Source organism: Bradysia coprophila, unplaced genomic scaffold (genome assembly GCF_014529535.1).
Source record: "Bradysia coprophila strain Holo2 unplaced genomic scaffold, BU_Bcop_v1 contig_87, whole genome shotgun sequence".
NCBI lineage: Eukaryota > Metazoa > Arthropoda > Insecta > Diptera > Sciaridae > Bradysia > Bradysia coprophila.
The window spans coordinates 2,077,678-2,097,291 of record NW_023504014.1 but is presented as its reverse complement, the minus strand read 5'-3'; the positions used below and the strand labels follow the sequence as shown (position 1 = coordinate 2,097,291).

Here is a 19,614-nt window from a genome sequence, read left to right as displayed (position 1 = left end):
GTTGTAATGTTTTTGTTTTGTTTTTCGTCTCATTATGATCCTTACGGCACAGAAAACGTAGTTCGTGACTCGTGACGAAAGCAGAATTTTTTCAGGACACGTCTTAAGCTTGTTCTACTCGGCTTCGCCTCGTTAGGACAAGCTTAAGACTAGTACTGAAAAATTCTACTTTTTGTCACTTGTGACGAAAAATACTGTTTTAGCGTTCCATACCTCGCCTTCGGCTATGCCTGGAAACTTCCTACACGCTAAAAAAGACTTTTAGTCCTAGGTACGAAATGTTCTATTTCATTGGACGAAAACAATCTACTCACAGTATTTATTTGTCCTCCTCATGGTCGAATAGAATCTACGAGTAACCTAAATAGGCAAATTCAGCAAAATTTCCCAATTTTCATTTCATTTTATCACTTTGTTCCAGTTTCGCCGTTGCAGTTGTGATAGCTTCATTAGCTGGTCCGCAATGGTTGTTGACAGAAGAAAAATTACCAAACCATAACTATAATGGAACCGCAAATTTCAATGTTGCGGATGATGGAATTTATATCACAAAGCACACAAAATCAAGTCTTTGGATATTATGTGCATCACAAGGTAAGCAATTGGTCCTGCTGAAGGGCTTGTAGCCGGTTATTAATTGTAAGTGTAAACTCCAACTGATCCATCCATATTGAATGCAGAAACAGTAATCGCAAACCTAAAACCCTCACCATATCAGATTTTCGTTCGTTTCTCTTTAATTTATTGACTAGAAATTTTTCCTTCTACTTTAGTAATCGTGGTTCGTGGCAATCTGATTTTTTCTGTTAATAAGAAGTGCATGCACTGCGTTTTAAAATACATTTTTTTTTCTCTCGAATAAATCATCGTGATTTTTGTCTTTTATCATTTTCTTCCACATTTTCAGTTCACTAATTCCACAGAGCGACTATATTTTTGTACGTAAAAAACAACGCCATGTTCACTGCCATATAGAAATATTTTACGTTTATGTAGATGGAGGAGTGACGACATCCGTTAAGGTCTCTGGGAAATCATTTCCTTTCAACTAAATCTAATTGAGCCTACGGCAAATAACCATTCGTTGCATCGCGTTAGATTTCGATATTCTTTTCTCTGGGGCATTTCTTTTATCTCGGAGAAAAATTTTTATTTCCACTTAGGAAAACCGTAAATATACTCGTGTTAAGCACATGTATCTATAGATGTATCCACTTTTATGACACGACTTGAAAAGTGTTACACAGTTTCGTTTGTTTTTTATTTCATTTATTTTTTTGTGAGCATTTGCTTCAGTTTTTTTTCTTCTTCTTCTTCGTTTCATAGTGTTATTTTATGGCTATTTATGTCGAAGACTGTCAATGTGTATAGATGCAGAGAATCGAATTTCTCTGATGAAATCTCAGGAATTTCCTTTTTGTAGATTTTCGTATTAAATTAAAAATTATTGAAATCTTATTCAGAGATATTGGAAAAAAGCAATCTCATGTTTGAGGGTTCTAAGCTCATAGAAATTACAACTTCCAGAGAATCCCAATTATTCTTTATGCGATACCATTGTGTCCTAATGTTGATTTTCATGTGAAATGAGTAGAAAAAATCAAACAGCAATGACATCAGTGAATGCTATTAAACCATTTATCTTTAGTTAGTAGAAATGAGATTGTGAAATTACTATCGTACATTTCAGGTTTAGATTACTATTGCTCGACAATAGACTACTTTCCCAACGAGGAATACAGTCCAGATCCCAATGACTCAACAATGGCAATTCCATGTAAGTATCAGAGATTGTAGATATTTATGTTGTTATTTGGATATGTTGTAATATCAGGATAAAATGTTTAAATAAATGTCCGAACTAACCTGATCTGAATTTACCTGAAAGCGGAAGAGTTCATGTAAATCAGGTCAGTTTGCAGGTATATTTGGAAAAATCACAGATATACCTGAGATCTGACCTCATTTACCTGAATTTTCCTAACAGTTCGATATCCCGAAAATGGTGAACTAGTTATCAGTGTAGTAGACATACCTTTCCCGGGAAACCACGCACTGGTTTCGATCACCTGGATTCCGACAAACCAAACCTTACATCTTTCCCATCCTCTACCAAATTTTTATTTTTAAATCCGTAACTAACTGCGGTTTGCTATACTACGCTTCTTTGCACGTGTAAGCATAAAACAATCCACAACAAAATTTAAATAATTAAACTTCTGAACACATGACTTACAAAATTTTATTGTTAGCAATTTAAACAAGCAGGTCCATCGCACCCATATGACTCGTACCCTTAACACTTAATTTAAATTATCATTGAAAAGTTCATACTTTAAGAGCCGTTGAATTTTCTACAAAATTTCCACATCATATATTCATACCTACTAACCCACATTTTCCGTTTATATATAGATTAGACGGAAGAAAATATTGTCCCCAATGAACTGAACCATGCATATATTTATATACGACAATATGTAGTGGTCTGTATTCTGGGTACACCTTTTACCTTGGTTAGGTGTATCCTTTCTATAGTCACAATATAACTGTTCTTTTGTGGCATATACACTCTAATGTTAGCGCTATTTTTTTGCCCGTTGCCTGCTGCCATACACCGGACAGCATTGAAAGGCATAATGTGTCCGAGTCCATAAACGTTTTTTTTTAGCCCGACAGTTCATTTATAAATAATGTTTCTAAATCACTAAGGCATAAACGAATGGAGCGAAGAAGGGTGCTGGGTGAAAATTGAGCATCCTTTGATTGATTTATCACAGGAGATGTGAATTAAGCTCTTCTCGGATGTTGCTTTTTGTATATTAAATCAATGAAAAAATAGCCCACATGGGTGTCATATCAAGTTATGTGTGCTTTTGATATTAATAGAAGTTCATAGAACCCATAAAGAATCGATTGATGACTAATAATTAAATTTCACCTACTACCCTTTGAGCATGTAAATTGACTTTTCCATACAAATATGTGTTACCATACCCATGCAGCAAGGTATACTATACGCACGTAGAGATCGGGGTTGTTGAAAAATGAGAAGACGAAGCGTTAATTGTAATTCCACTGTAGCGTTGCGACGATACACACACAACATTGTCAATCTTTCACTCAAGAAATTTACAGTCAATATGTAGACTTTGAAGACCACTCAACTACATTAAAGTGCGGAAAGTTTTCGTCTGTCCTAACGAAAGGGGTTTCTGTGCAAATAAAAGGAGAATCTTAGTACTAATGTGGTTAACACATTTCCTCACGTCAGATTGTTTGCAGAACCATTTAGATATAAACGTAGTTGTGTCTGGTAATTTCGATTATTATTTACATCCTGTCTGTCCAAGCATGAAAACCACAGTAAAGCTTTTCAGAAAGAAGGGCTGAGGGACTCGTATTTTTCTTTTGAATCTAATGAATTTACCACGAAAAATATTTAGAGTTTCTCTTCTGTATATCGCCAATAATTTTGAAATTCACACTATTAGAGAAAGGTAGGTTTCGAGTTCGATGACCACATAACAAGTTAGTTTTGGATTTAGAGAGTTTTTTTTTGTCAAAGAATACCAATAGCAGCTGCAGAGCCTAATATTTGGGAATCGTTTTTGAGAATTTTTGGGAATTTAGGGAATTTTTGGGAATTTTTGAGAATTTTGGCACTTAATTCCCAAAAATTCCCTAAAATTCCCAAAAAAAAATTTTTTTTACATATTTATAATTAAATGCTCGTAAAAGATCAAGAAAAGTTCAAAAACCTTTAAAAACTATGAACAAGCAAAAAAAAATTGGATTTTTTTTGGAATTTTAGTGAACTTTTGAGAATTGGTTCCTAAATAATATGCTCTGAAGGATATAATTCTCGTCGATGTACTCGCACCAGCCAGGGCGTATACTCTACTTGTAGGTCTCTCCAAAGCCGACATTAGTACAACACCACAATAATTTAAGAGCAATCTACACTCCGACTCCCTATGAAATACATTTTTGATGATAACTTTTTATTCGAATTATTTTTGAAAAAAGTGGCCAATCGTTTGGTGCCAGAACATATAAGGTTTCGATAGCCACTGGAATTGTCCAGATTGATCTAGTGTACTGAGAAAAGACACAAAACTCCTAAAATTTGTGTTTTTGTGATATTTTTTGGACTTTTGAGTTTTCTCGGCGTAGACTGCATCAATTTTGACAATAAACCGCGAATTTTCAAAAAATCTCGTGCTTGAAAAAAAAAAAACAATTTCGTGACTTAACAAATTGGGATGTTTTATTTGTTGACAGTTTGTTTTAATTGTGATCACCGAGATAACCAAAAAACCAACACTAACAAACAAAATATTCCTATCAGCTGACAAATACCTCATATCACATTTCGATTCTTTAGAGTTTCCGTACGTGAGTTCATCATGGCAGTGATTTTTTTAATTAAATTCTATAAAAAAAATATAAAAAGTTTTTATAACAAAACTAAACTTTTATTAAAAAAGGCTCGCGGTTTATTCTGGTGGCTATCGAAACTTTATATGTTGTGGCACCAAACGATGAAACCACTTTTTTCAAAAAATATTCTAATAAGAAGTTATCATCGAAAATGTTTTTCATAGAAGGTCGGAGTGTAGACTGCTCTTAAAATAATTATTTTTGAGTTATAGCCGCAAAAAGGTTTTCGGTACCTCTGACATGCTTTCACCTTTGAACACTTTAACCGAAAATTTAAAAAAATATTCGAAAAAAATGAAAGATACGATTCTCTAGAATTGAAGACGAATCTATCACTCCTTAAAATCGGAGACCACTTGTTCCCCTATCACCATCACCTCCAGTTTTGGCGATATGCCGCTTTGCTCAATTTACTGAATATATTATATTCAATATGTTCTGAAATATTTGTTGTGTTTTTTGGGAATTTTTGGGAATTTTAGAGAATTTTTGGGAATTTAGGGAATTTTTGGGAATTTTTGGGAATTTAGGGAATTTTTGGGAATTTTTGAGAATTTTTGAGAATTAATTCCCATATATTAGGCTCTGAGCAGCTGTATATCTATAATCTATCTAGGCTTGAAATACTTACACTCATCTCAAAATAGTTAGCATGAAAGCCTTCTCTTCGGTTGTTTTTCTTAAATGCAAACAGTTTTAATTCTCGCAACACCATACTTACATATGAAACATGTCGGACTAAGAAAAACAAAGAGTCGCACAAATATTTCTATGGATTTGGAGGGGAGTGAACGCCAGTGTTTTCTTAAGAATATTTCCATTCTCTTACCGCCATGTATCTGATGGGATTGGAGAGTGAAAATTCAAAATTTCTTTGCGAGTCAATTTTCGTCACCCACTTACAGTTCAACTTCAATATTTTTTATTTTCACACAGAGAAACTTCCGTCTTTTATACTATTACAAAATCAAAATCTAATAAAAACTAAAAAAATCTTTTAAAGTTAAGGGATCCATAGACAAGGAGCTGTTACCTACATCTATTTATGTGGAATAGGAATATAAGCACAATATCATTGTTCGATGTTCACTTACACATTTTTAACAGGAAATTTTCTTTACTCTGACATGTTTGACCAGAGCCGCATTAAGCCGATTGGCTACATGGGCTTAGCCCAGTAGCGCTGAAAAACAATTCACAAATATTGGCGCTTGAAATTTAAACGGTGTGTTAAGGCTTAAAACGAAATAGCTCAGTGGTGCTCTAAGTCGTAAACCGGCCCTGTGTTTGACACACGGACATTGAGGATGGTAGTAATTCAATTCGATACAGTAAATCGATTCTTGATTCACTTTCCAAAATTCAATTTTACAAATACAACGTCTACTAATAACTCAATCGGGATATTTTTCTGATAAACAATAAACTAAATAGAATTGACTTCGCAGCACTGGTTTGGTTTTATGTATAATTGTTCGATTCATTCTGCAACAATTTTGTTCAATGATTTGTCATTTAATTATGTGATCCATTTCGCATACACATTTTCTTGTTCAATTTTGCACGTAATTATATTTGAGAAATGGGAAATCGTTGGACGGAATATGAATTATAATCGTCGATTTTTTGCGAAGCAACTAATGAAGTTGAACTTTTATATTGAGATTTTTTCATTATTACAACGCTGCGTATAATATGATTAGATGGGTTTTTTCTACCAGAACATAATGGGTCGAGCTTTTTAAAAAGCGTATGAAATCTTGTTTTCCAATGGGTGAATACATATAAATCGAGGGGGAGCTCAGAGTAATAGTATATTATACAAGGACCAAAGGCGGAGGCTCTGTAAAACATTATTTAGAGAAAACGAGCCATCAGAACAGTCGGAGCGTTTGCTGCGACTGAGCCCCGTACAAACCCGTATATCTATTGTGTACGTGACCCTAGTGCGCCTGTCACCCTACTTTGACCGTAAGCCTATGCGCCGGTTAAAGTAGTTAAAGTAAAATTATTATGTAATGTGTACATCTTAGAAATTGCGCATAGCGTATCTACGAAGCACCGTAAGACGTTCATTTCAAATGTAACACAAATTTCAAATTGACCTAAAATTTTAATTTATTTAGTATAAGTTCACGTAGACCTTACAAAAAAACATAAATTAGGAAAATCGGATGAAATTTACTGGAGTAATATGCAAAATACACTTAGCGCCGAGTAGCTTTTCACTTCTAGTGCCCTAACTCACGTTCGACTCACCCGATTTTAATAAACTTTTTTTTTGGTATCGACAAGGACGTAATCTACTATTATGTAAAACAATGCGATGAAATTGTTTGAATAAACTGTTCATTATTTTCGTGCAGGAGTTACTCTTCTGATTACAATCGACAGTTCTGCATTATTGTTGTGTGCAATGTTTTTTTATGGGAGGTAACTCATGGAAGAGTTAAATGTTTCTTCTTTGTTAAAAATGTAAACTGGGTAAAATGGAACAATAGTACAAGCAAATTCAAACCAACCGACTGTAACACATCGATTTTCTTTTGTACTCACCAGACATTCAATATTTTGCAATAATGTGTGCCGTATTATGGTTAGTGGTGTAGACCAAAAAAAGACTGGCAAGTTACAGAAAAGTAACGAAAATGCTGTACAGTGCACACAGTTTTAGAATTAAGTTTCTAAAATTGATTTAAATTTTCGTATATTCATCGAATAAAAAATGAATTTTCATTTCGTAGACACAAAAGAGAATTCCACTTTAAGATAAGCATATAACCGACATTGCAGTGGATACAAAAGGACGACTTAAGAAGAAAGTAAAAAATAAATTCCTTTTAAAGAAAGCTTTGATCTTTTGTTGTAATGATTTGAACTGATTGCATCGAATGTTCCATTAAACTTAGGAAATGGATAGCTACAATACTACATGTGTGGTGTATATCAAATGCAAAGTTTGGTACAGATATCACAAAAAAGATAAATTTACGCTGCAATTGCGCTACAGAGGAAAGTACCGTAAGAAAAATTTAAAACAAAAGATTTTCCGAAGCCGCATCTGAGCTTTTCATACAAAGTCGATCGTCGTTGAATTTATCTTTTTTGGGATATCTGTACGCTGAGAGGCAGTGAAATTTCAGCATGAATTTTCTTCAGCGGTTGTACAGCTTATCCACACAAACAATCAAAACTGTTCTCTCACACAGAAAGAACGATGGTTTTAAGGGAATGTTCAACAAAACGAAATTCATTCAGACACTTTTTAAAATGATCGAGTTTTTTCTTACTTATAATTTGGGTTCAACTTACATCCAATTTTCATCATGTTAATCAGCGTATGATGTGACATGTTTTATGCATGTACGAGTCTTTTATTATTGCTTGGTACATGATGTGTTTAGTTACAATTTTTTTTTGGACATGAAGCACCATACCACCACAACACTGCACATAACGTCGGTTTTTTAAGTATTCCTAACAACCTTACAAGCTTTAATCCATTACACCACATCTCCCATAAAAAGTGCAAAAATATATCAAATTCTTGCTGCCTGGCGTTTTGTCGTATTTTCATACCACACATTTCATAAAACCATTTAATACACATAAACATATCAAAAAAATAGAGAAGGTGTAGTGTAATTTCATATCCAACCATTTCGCAAAACTTTCCGCCGAACACTATCCACTAAAGAGAGGCTACACGAATAGCTTCCATCCGAAAAAGTCGGGAAAATGAGACGTACTTAACAGTAATGTTTTGTATATGTACAATCAAGTGTACGTTTACATATGTGTGTAACATGGAACGAGAGAATTTCATTTAAAGTTTTTCCTAAAAAAATGAACTGAAAAGTTTTCCAATTTTTTTTTTTCGTCGGTTTTATCTGCGAAGAAGTTATGTGTGCCAAAGACTGCGTGATCAAGATGATTTTTGAGAAATTTGTTGAAATAAACAAAAATTTACAGGTCAAGTAATATTGAAGTGTTATGTACAACTGTATGTCTCTTCATGAATGCTTGCGAAACAATAAATATCAAAAGAGTCTCTAAGAACCACTTCAATCTCATGAATCATAGTAAATATTTAAATAATATTAATGCGTACTGCGTGGAGGGTTTCAAAAATTAGGTGGTAGTACGTATTGTATGGTAAAGGTTTTGCATTTAATGCAATTTATATTTGTTTTCAATCCTAATACCGGGTCAGTGAATCCAGCACCAGGTTTCCGTTGAATGTGAGCCTGCGTTGTGCAAATTGTTAGCTTCTACTTCAATTATCAGTTTTCATTGATTCTACAATAGAATTTTGTACAGTCGCTAAACCGAACTGGTGTGCATACGTTATTTTGCACCAGCTGGTCACATACAATTCCAAATGGGACCAGCTGGTGCAAAATAACGTATGCACACCAGTTCGGTTTAGCGATTGTATTGTTTCATGTGAATTTTAATGAGTTGCTGCAATGTTGGTCACAATATTTCATTTCATTCAAGTATCGTGTATTCCTCCGTTATCACAAAACTGTCGATGGAAGTGAACTAGCGAGTTTAAAGATTAGTGGGGCGATACGGTCTCATTGAGTAGTATGGGAACTTTTCTTTCTTTTTTTCATTATCGGTTTCGCGCTTAACTAAGACAAAAGATCTAACTCATGTTTGTTGAAATGGTCGTAATTTTGATAAGATTGAACCGTGTGTGTGTATAGACAGCCAGCATGGAACGATAGTGGTTGAGCTAAGCTACAACATCCTATATTTAGTACCGGGAAAGATCCATGTTCCAGGGAAGGTGAACTCTCTGCACATTTGACTTTTTTCTGGTCATAACTGCCGTAGTCGCACGCGCACCAACCGATGCCTATACTCCACTCTTTCCTTCACTAATTTAAATACGTAAACTAGAATTACTACCACACAAGCATTGTGTTATCTTAAAGATGATTTATCTTAAAGATGAGTACACAGTTCGTGAAAAATCCATGAAAAATGATGTTCGGTCCACAACTTGCAAAATGCGTGAAAAATGTGTTTAATCACAGTACAAAGTTAATAATTTATATTTTATTGGAATACAAACTATGCGCTATTGGTACCTTTGGCGAAAATAATTACCAATAGCGCTGAGTTTAGATCCGAATAAAATGTAAATTGTCAACTTTAGACTGTGATTACACACATTTTTCACGCATTTTGCAACTTGTGGTACGAACATCATTTTTCATGCATTTTTCACAAGCTGTGTATTTTAGCCTTAAAGAAACATCAAGAACAAGAAATTAATGTTGTGCTTGAAGGCTGCAGCTGCAAAACACGAGAAATTAAATTGAAATTTGGAAAAAAAAGTGTTTTAAGGGCCCAACCGAGATTTGTACCCTAGACCGCTTGCGTATGAAGTGTTCTACGACCCCAACCTCGACAAATTTTTCACATGTGATCAATCGTGTGTAAACACGTTCTTCAAGTGGAATCAAAATCCAGTCCAAATTCCTTTTTTGTCCCAGTTTCAAAACACATTCTTTTGGCATCAAACATGCATACTACTCGCCAAATTTTCACCTTACCGAACGTCGTCGGAATATTCAAATTCAAATGTATTTATATCTATAATAATGTGCATATATGGATAAAGGATTTTTGGAAGACAGTATTATATACCCAACACGAATTTCCGCTTATGTACTACATAGAATAGTGAAAACGTTTGTTCTACATTTTACAACTATACATAATGTTGTGTGCTGTGTTTGTATTCATTGTCTCAATGGAGCTCTAAATATTTAATCAAATGAAGTATATGAAAGCCAAAAGTATCAAAATACGATACGTCATGGTGTCGAGAAAACTTGGATAATTTATATTTTTACTTTACCAACTCTTTGTTATGATTTTAGGTTTTTGTTTTTTTTTTTATGTTTTCTGTTTTTTTTGTTGTTGATTTTTGATGTTGGACCTTCTCGGCAGTTCCCACTGTGAACATATATTTCTCAACTTTAGTTAACTGACAACGAAAATTCTTTGTTCATTTTTCAAGCAGAGTCCAATTTTGTCGAGATGAAGAAATGGTTACCTTATCTAATTTTATTACACAAACCCTATCACGAACAAGACCACCCAGACCAGTGCATCGATAAAATTCGTGGAAGTTTGCGAAAATATTGTCACTGCTGAAGTGCTTTGTGTTTCTATTTTATATGTACATTAGGAATGATTTCAACGCTAGTAGCAAGTAGCACGCAAACTTATACCGGAATAGAAGCCATCATTTACCGTAAATATGTACTGCAGTGATGATTTTTGCGTAACGCACCCCAATTATTTGATTTTAACTAAATACAGGAATAGGCAATCAAACTTCAGCGGAAATTAAAACTGGCCATCCATGTTTATATAGTTCTTCCACTACCACGCGCATGTGTGTACTGTTAAATCCGTATAAACACTTATAACCAGTGAACCAGCTGAAAATCAGCTAAGCAAACTAACGCTGAAATTCGATTGCCCTTTCCTGTACAGTTCTTCTATTGCAACCGCGTTGGTGTTATATAGCATTTCCCCCAGCATTCATGTCTTTCGCCATTTATTATTTATCAACACGTAAACTTTTCCAACCGTCCTCTTCAAGCAAATAAGCGTTAATTTATAGCATTTCTCTTTACTAATTCGTAGACAATTTATTTCCGGTTTTAACTCAACCCGTGTGCTGTGCGTGTACTTATAATTCAAACCATCTGACGAGTCTCATCACTCGTGATGAATGTTTTAAGAAGGGTTTTTATCAATATAAATACCGAAGTCTTTATTGCAGCTGGAAACGTTTCTTTAAAATCTTTCCTAGGGAAAATTCCTACATTTCCGGCCCTGAAGCATATGTATTGTGAAACAACTAATCGATATTTTCCGATATCCAGTTCCAGTTCCATATTCCAGTTGAGGATCTTATATAAAGCTGACACTTTGATATTCCACATTCGTTTTTGGATTTTGGACAGCACTATTCATGCATGCAACAAAATAAACGAGACGGGGAAAGCCGTAAATCCTTGAGTGGGTTATCTTTCTCGTTGGTTCTAATGAAGAAAGACGTTTTTGAACACAGACACAATCATCATTAGAAAAACGATTCTGAATCGCAATCTGTGTCTTGTCTACCACTGATGCACTTTACAACAGCTTGATGTAAAGCCATACACAGCAAAACTGAAACTTACGTTGTTAAACTAAAAATGAGATGCCATGTAGGACATTTACGTGACTGATTTATATATTAGTTCATACAACTTTAATATAAAAACATTGTCCGATGCTGAATGAAGCACTTGAAGACATCTTTTGCCGTAAATAAAATGATAAGAAATAGAGAACCTGTAAGCAGAAGGAATGCATTTCTGAATTTATTTATTAATGTAAATCAAGACAATGGTAGTTTCTTAACAATAGTCTAGTTCACCGGCACCACCGTCGTCTGACTGCCCTAATTAGTGAAATGATTTGCAAAAAAAAAGATTTGTGTTTGGGATTGTCGAGAACTCTCCCCAGAGTCAATTCACACACTGTAGGCATCGCCTCGGATCAACAAGTACACACAAAAACTCAAATTTTCTACTTTTCATACATTGTTATGTAAAAGACTATTTCTTGTTTTATTTCAGATGCAATAACTCGATCGACACCATTCTTCATTGTATCTGGGATAGTTTTGCTTGTTAGCTACATTGTTCTCATAGTAGCAATGTGTTCACATCGACACAGTCTATACTTTTTTACATCCGGAATTTTATTTATCATTTCAGGTAAGTAATGCAATTCTGTCACCCTACTTTGACCGTAAGCCTATTGCGCCGGTTAATGTAGTTAAAGTAAAATTATTATGGAATGTGTACATCTTAGAAATTGCGCATAGCGCAATTACGAAGCCCCGTACGACGTTCCTTTCAAATGAAACAAAAATTTCAAATCGCCCTAAAATTTTAATTTATTGAGTATAAATACACATAGGGCCCTAGTAGCGGCCTTAGGCCAAGGACCCAAATTTAATTTTTTTTCAACAACATTCTATTCGGCCTTCGATTACCTTCCAAATCAAACAAAAATTACGAAAAACGAATGAAATTTACTCGAGTTCTATGTAAAATACACATAGGGCCCTAGTAGCATTTCACTTCTAAGGCCCTAACTCATGGTCCACGCACCCGATTTTAAAAAACTTTTTTTTCCTGGATTGGTATTGACAATACATTGCCATTTGCCATTTCATTTACATTTCCATCGTTTGTTTTGCCATAAATATCACCAAAAGACAATAAATCACTTAGGTGGCCCTAACTCACGAAGGGCCGACCCGAATATGCCCATCTTCGAACTTAGCCTCACTATTTCGACTATCTTTCAGAGGAAAAATTTTGAAATCGGATTTGATTTACTCAAGATATCGACGTGACGGACAGACGGACAAACGGACAGACGGACAGACAAAATTTTTATTGCGGATTCGTCATCTATGAACATATGCAAACACTTTGCCCTTACAGTCTGCTTCGAATTCCATCAATTACACACGGCATCGTAATCCTATAAGCCCCTTTGTACTTCGTACGGGGCTAAAAACGGTTGGATGTGAATTCGAAAAAATTTCGATTTTAGTACGAAACTGCCAAGACGACAGTACAAAACCTGAGACCGATTTCATTTGCCAGCTCAAAATTATAGGCCAAATTCTAAAGCGACAGCACAAAACCAGTACTAAATTATAGGTATTATCAACGCACTTCAAGCGTGGGTGGTACTCTAAATAGAGTACTGAAACGTGACAGTGTATCAAACAAGCACTGTGAAAAATCTAAAAGAGATTTTCATACAAAATAGTACTCTATTTGGCAGATGTCAATTGAAGCACTTTTGCTTGAAGTGCGTTGGTATCATTTGAACGCATCACAAAAATGTGGCGATGCCAACGACATGCTTTTTACTCTTTTAACCTGTTAACCTGTTGCAGACGGTTGTCATCTGTTATCGACAACGACAGCAATAATAAACGACCTCTGACTAATGCGGTCTTATATTTATAGCAAAAACCATGTTCAAAACAAAAGAAGTAAAAGATTTATAAAATCAGTCTCTAAAAATCTTCGATCAAACGAGTAATAGTTTGAAAGTAAAACTGTTAATATGCTTGCCGTCAGTTACAGGTTAATGCTATCATATTTGTGGTCGGCATAGCGGCTTTACGATTTTTTGAAAAGTATTATTTTGTGCTGTCGTACATGTTAAACAGCCTCGATGAAGCGGGGCTGTTTAGTACATGTTATATTGTTATTGTTAGCAAATCGAATCGCTCTTCAGTCAACGCCCCTAAAACCTTACAGCCAATGACATAAAATTATGTCATTGCTTCAAGCCTCTAGAATATGCGAATAGTGTCAGGTCTTGCTGCTACATTTTTTTTATTATTTCCTTCGTCGTTTTAAGATTCCGTTCCTCCAAACAATTGATTAATTGTCACTCTTTTAAATAGGACTGCTCATGCTAATTGGTTTGATTGGATTAATTTCAACGTTCAAAGCTGAAATTGGCTCAAAACTACGACCTCGATCATCCTTACAACCACCGATGTTCACGTTTCGTTACGGACAGAGTTTCTTTCTTTACGTTATCGGTTTTATATCAACCGAATTTGTTGGAGTTCTGAATGTTTTTCTGTACATTAGTCTTCAGCAAATTGGACGAGAAAAAGTAAGCGAATTGCATGTCTTTTTATGTGAATTTCATGTGTATTGGAGAGGTAATCTAACAACCATAATCAACTGTATGTTTCTGAAAATGAAATAGCAAAAAGAAAAAAAGAAAATTGGAATGATTCTTTGTCGTTCTAGGACTTATGTTTTCCCATGGTGCAATTGATACATTTAAGTTAATACAACCAGCCGGTGAAATGAAATTTTCATACAAAATGCATGGTCACAGCTCTGCTTCTAGCATGAACATAAGAAATATTCGTAGGCTTATGCAATAAAAATAGGCCTTGCATTTTCTCGTTTCTGGAGCTGCTAACTACCAAATAGATGAGTTATAAATAGGCAAGCAGGCATCATATACAGCTGTTGGACAGTAAACCTCTCCACCAACTTTCTATCAGTTTCGTAGTCAACTACCACCAACTCGGTATTCAACTACCAAATTATCGAATTATAGATAGGCAAGCAGCCAAAATAATTTCATTAATCGGGGTGCAGCTCTCAAACCGTAAACATCTCTACCACCTCTCTATCAGCATGGTAGTCAACTACCAGATTGGTACCAAAAATTCAAGCTTTAAATAGGCAAGCAGACTGAATAATATCGTCAGTCGGTGCGCAGTTAATAGTAAAAATCTCTGCCGAAAATTACGTTTGGTAGTTAGCTACCAAATACTAAATCTTCGAATTGCAATGTCAACTCTGAGCTATTATTTGCCTGGTGGTGATTTTGCTCAAAGTGGCTTTACAATTTTGAATGTCAACTACAAACTACCGACTACCAAATTTTAGATTTACAGATGTAATCTCTATGATTTGCGAATCTTCCTAACTTTTCCTCCGTAGACGGCATGTCAATTTCATTATTATTATATAGTCATTAGGGCGTATCGAATTTTGCAAATTTTAAGGACCGCGATAGCCTGTGTGCGGAAAACGTATATCATCGAAAACTGTGTCCGGGCATGTGGTTGATGGATCCAATGGAGCCTTGGAAGAAGTCCCCCCGGGCGACTTTAAGTTTCCGAAGGTCATAATTCGGAAAGTTGATAGTATTTTTGAAAACAATGTTCTAGCGGAATGTAGAGCTTTGAAAACTCTACAAAACTACCGAAGAAACCGATGGTCCAAAAGGTGTCACTGCCAAGATTGCCTAACATCGAAAATGTGACCTTTTGGTTTTTGACTTATATTTCCTGAGAGACAAATGATTTTGTTTAGCCTGTGGTATGAGATGGTAGAGGAGGTCGAGCACTACCAGTACACTAGGCATGTCCCGATCGGATATACTCTTGAAATCACTTTTATAACATTTGTGAATGGAATTTTTAAGAGTGGCCACGTCGCCCACGAAGCAAGTGCAGACACTGCAACCGGTACTGGTGAGTCGAGGACACCTTGGCCAGTAAGTATGCATAATATTCCATGACAGTAGCTGAACTCTTTCACAAAATATTTGTTATTTCGATGTGGCACATGAATTGAAAAACTATACTACGAACTTCAATTTTTCGTAAATATATCGAAAAATATGCATAATCTGTGTATTTGCAACGAAATCGACTTCTTACTACTATTCGTAGGTGAAATAACTAATTAAATCGATTATTTCTCGTTTTTCTCATAAATTCAATTTATTCAGATTTTGTAGTACAAAGTGTGCCACATCGAAATCACAGATATTTTGTGAAAAAGTTCAGCTACTGTCGTGGAGTATTATGCATACTTACTGGCCAAGGTGTCCTCGACTCAACAGCACCGGTTGCAGTGTCTGCACTTGCTTCGTGGGCGACGTGGCCACTCTTAAAAATTCCAATTAAAAAGGTTAAAAAAGTGATTTCAAGTGTATAATGGATCGGGACATGCCTAGTGTACTGGAAGTGCTCGACCTCCTCTACCACCTAATACCACAGGCTAAAAAAAATCATTTGTCTCTCAGGAAATATAAGTCAAAAACCAAAAGGTCACATTTTCGATGTTAGGCAATCTTGGCAATGGCACCTTTTGGACCATAGGTTTCTTCAGTAGATTTGTAGAGTTTCCAAAGCTCTACATCCCGCTAGAACATTGTTTTCAAAAATACTCTCAACTTTCCGAATTATGACCATCGGAAACTTAAAGCCGCCCGGGGGGACTTCTTCCATGGCTCCATCGGATTCATCAACCACATGCCCGGACACAGTTTTCGATGATCTACGTTTTCCGCACACAGGCTATCGCGGTCCTTAAAATTTGCAAAATTCGATACGCCCTAATAGTCATGGTTAGCAAAGCATTTTCATAATGACTCACACTGGCTGTGGCTATTTCATGTAGTTTGTTATCACCCCCATACGCCCCAGACAATTACACTTCGACATAAAATATATGTGAGTGAATAGCGCGAATAGTGTCACACCTGTGTCTGTTATCGACAATGACGCCAGCGGTGTGTTCTGGCTTGTATTATTTTATAAAAATTTAATGAAGAAAGTTGACTTTTCTACCAGCAACATGTACAATTAGTCGGACACTTGTTGTTCTTTCATTTAATAGGTGTCCGACTGTTGGTACATTTCCAGAGACTAGTGCCGCCATTTCCTAAACCCGCACTTGAAGTGAAACACTTTAAACAGAACAACCGAGTTTATATAGAGGTTGGCTTTCCGTTTGTGAAAGGTTGATCATGTTCTTATTGATTTTCGTGCTGTTTTCCTTTCCTCTTTAAAACGGTGTCAGCCAACAGTATTTACTGTAATCGTTGCACCCAGTATTTATTTTGTCTTAAACTTGAAAGAATCACAATCAATATTAGGAAATACAACAACAATGTTTCAAGCTTAAAAAAAACGAATAAATGGCAACAATCCATGGTATTTTTATATTCTTTATGATGGTTTTGCAGATGATGACTTGCTTTCTTTACCCACGAACACCGGAAAAGATTAAGGACTTGGATGTAAATACAAAACAATTTAATGGCGGGGGCAATGGAATTGGTAGTGCAATGAATTATAATTGCAAAAAACATCCTGCACTACCCAACGGATATTATTCACCATTTACGCAAAGACGGTGAGGAAGTTTAAAATGAAAATGAATTTATAATTTGGTTAGATAAACTTTTTTCGATTTGTTTTTTGCTCTTCTTCTTAAATTTAGCTAACGAAGAAAAGATTATGTTAATTGTTAATTAAGGGAGTTCGGTTGGGGATCGGGATATAAACGTTGGAGAAATGATTGTTGCGAAAAATTAAATGGTGAAATAAAAAGCACGATCAGTCTCCTCCACAACCATCAATTAAGGCGATCAATCTCTTCCTCAACAATCAATTTATTGCGGCCTGTCAACTTTCGGCACCCTGGACTTTACTTAAATCGTCGAGGAATGCCTCCAAATAAATTTATTCCTCGACGATTTAAGTGAAGTCCAGGGTGCCGTAAGAGGAATGCCTCCAAATAAATTTCTAAGACCCTAACAAAAGAAATAACTTTTCAACCACCTTATAAATGAATTCTCCACTCAAAGCATATGGCGAGATAACCTATAGTTTTCAACCCTCAGAGAGGAAATAAGAGAAATAAGTTACGCCCTTATTCGAAAAGCATTCGAAAAGTGACTCGTCAAATCAGGCATGATTCGAAGTCCATTCACAAATTCCTTTCTTCAAAGTTTATAGCAAAGAATTAAACGCATGCTCTTAACACCATTTTCAGGTATTACTTCGAGAAATCGCAAAATTGTGGCCTACCCTCAAAAAATCTGGCCAAAAGTTTGAATGAATTGTACACCGAACCGGCGCCAAAATTTTCGCCCTTCGATTTGCCGAACGAATTCCCTCTGACACGAAGTGTTTCCACCACCACCGACATCTATTCGAGCAATTCAAAATCGTGTACGAGCGACCGACCCAATCAAAGAAAATCATCATCGCGGGACAGTTTGAATGAAATGTGCGGCATAACGAAGGGAATTTTAAGTAGTGGCAAGCGAGCCAAGTCGAAAGACGAACTTTTCAGTGAATTTTGTGAACGGGCTGGTAATCGTCCAAAGCCCAAGGACATTTATCTAATCGAATACGATCAGTTGGAGGAAGATAAAAGCATTTACATAGTGGACAATTACAAGAACAGGCGCAATTCTTATGTACCCTCAAACATCCGTAAATCGAATCTATTCAATTCACACACCTCGCTGAAAGATACAAACAATAAATCATATCCGAAAAGCTTCTTCGACCTGGAAAATTGTGATCGAAGGCAGTTGAACAATTGCATTGACAACAACAACTATTTTCAACAAAACAACTCCAATCGAAGTTTATATCAGAGCCGAACGCTACCAAGAGATTTCCTGAAACGCAATCTGGAATTTGTGGATGATTTTGCGACGCGCCGGGTATCAGCTAGTGGCGTTTACATGCCGAATAAGGATCAACAGTATCCTGACTACTACAAAAAATCCTACGATACTCTAGCTTCGAGGAATAGTCGACAGAAGGACGCTTACTCTGGAGAGGACACATTATCCGTACATTGGCCGAATGCTATACCAACCTCGCCATCTAGTTTTTCGACGCGATCACAATTTCAAGCACGATCGAGAAATTTCTATCCGCAAATGTACTATCAGGAATCTCCTAGCGGTAGTGAGGATTTCGGCACGTTCGATTTGGACAAAATCGAAAACGATCGACGAAAGTCACACGCCAATTTGTTTGAAATTGATTTTGATTGTAAAAATGGAACAGCGGTGTAGCAGGAACGTCAGTGTCCTGCGGCGTTAGTAAAGAATTCCAATGAATGGAAAATAAAAATGGAATATCAGTACTGAAGAGGTTGCCGATCGATTTTTGAAATAATTTTTATACGGAAAATGGGTACAACTACGGCAATATTTAATAAATACATTTATACGTTAGACAATTTTCTAAGTGGTATAATCTCATCTTTTTCCTTTTTGTGTTAAATATGTGATCCAGAGAGATATTATTATAATAGAAAAATTGGGTGATTGTACCTCGGCAAAGCACCCAGCACGGTAATAGAAAAAAATAAAGTAGTACTTTAATCGAAGTATGCGAAAATTTCCATACCTTTTTTTTCATAATGTCATTGCAAAATTACCATTAAGGCTGCTAATGGTATTATTGGTATTAAAATACTACTCTATTTGACGTATAAAACCTCTATTACCCTGCTAGGTGCTTTGACCTCGGATTGCCCATAATAATTTTACCACAAATAGTGAATCCGCAAAAACGTCGACCAATTGAAAGTATGCCTTAATGATGACGGTTAAGTTAGCTCAAAAGTTTTCTCAAAATTTTAGCGATATCGCTAATCTTGAACGATTTTGTGCTACGAAATCAGTTAGCGCTATTTCGTAGCGCTAAATCAATTTTGAGAAATCTTCAGACATTGAAATTTTGAGAAAACTTTCAGATTTTGGGAT

General features: G+C 35.7%; 1 protein-coding gene across 1 annotated transcript; it reads left to right on the top strand.

The window, feature by feature from the left end:
• The first annotated feature begins 34 nt into the window (after nt 1–34).
• On the top strand, nt 35–19,096 carry LOC119084672. The gene is made up of 7 exons (XM_037194749.1): nt 35–57; nt 422–594; nt 1,691–1,777; nt 12,099–12,239; nt 13,961–14,178; nt 17,065–17,234; nt 17,877–19,096. Exons 1-7 carry the CDS (start codon nt 35–37, stop codon nt 18,916–18,918), a joined length of 1,854 nt encoding a protein of 617 aa, XP_037050644.1. The 3' UTR covers nt 18,919–19,096.
• Nucleotides 19,097–19,614: the final 518 nt, after the last annotated feature.

Coding starts and splice junctions, on each gene's coding strand:
- LOC119084672 (XM_037194749.1), top strand. CDS start 35: ATGATCCTTACGGCACAGAAAAC. Junction 58..421: donor ATCCTTACGGCACAGAAAAC/GTAGTTCGTGAC, acceptor ACTTTGTTCCAG/TTTCGCCGTTGCAGTTGTGA. Junction 1,778..12,098: donor CTCAACAATGGCAATTCCAT/GTAAGTATCAGA, acceptor GTTTTATTTCAG/ATGCAATAACTCGATCGACA.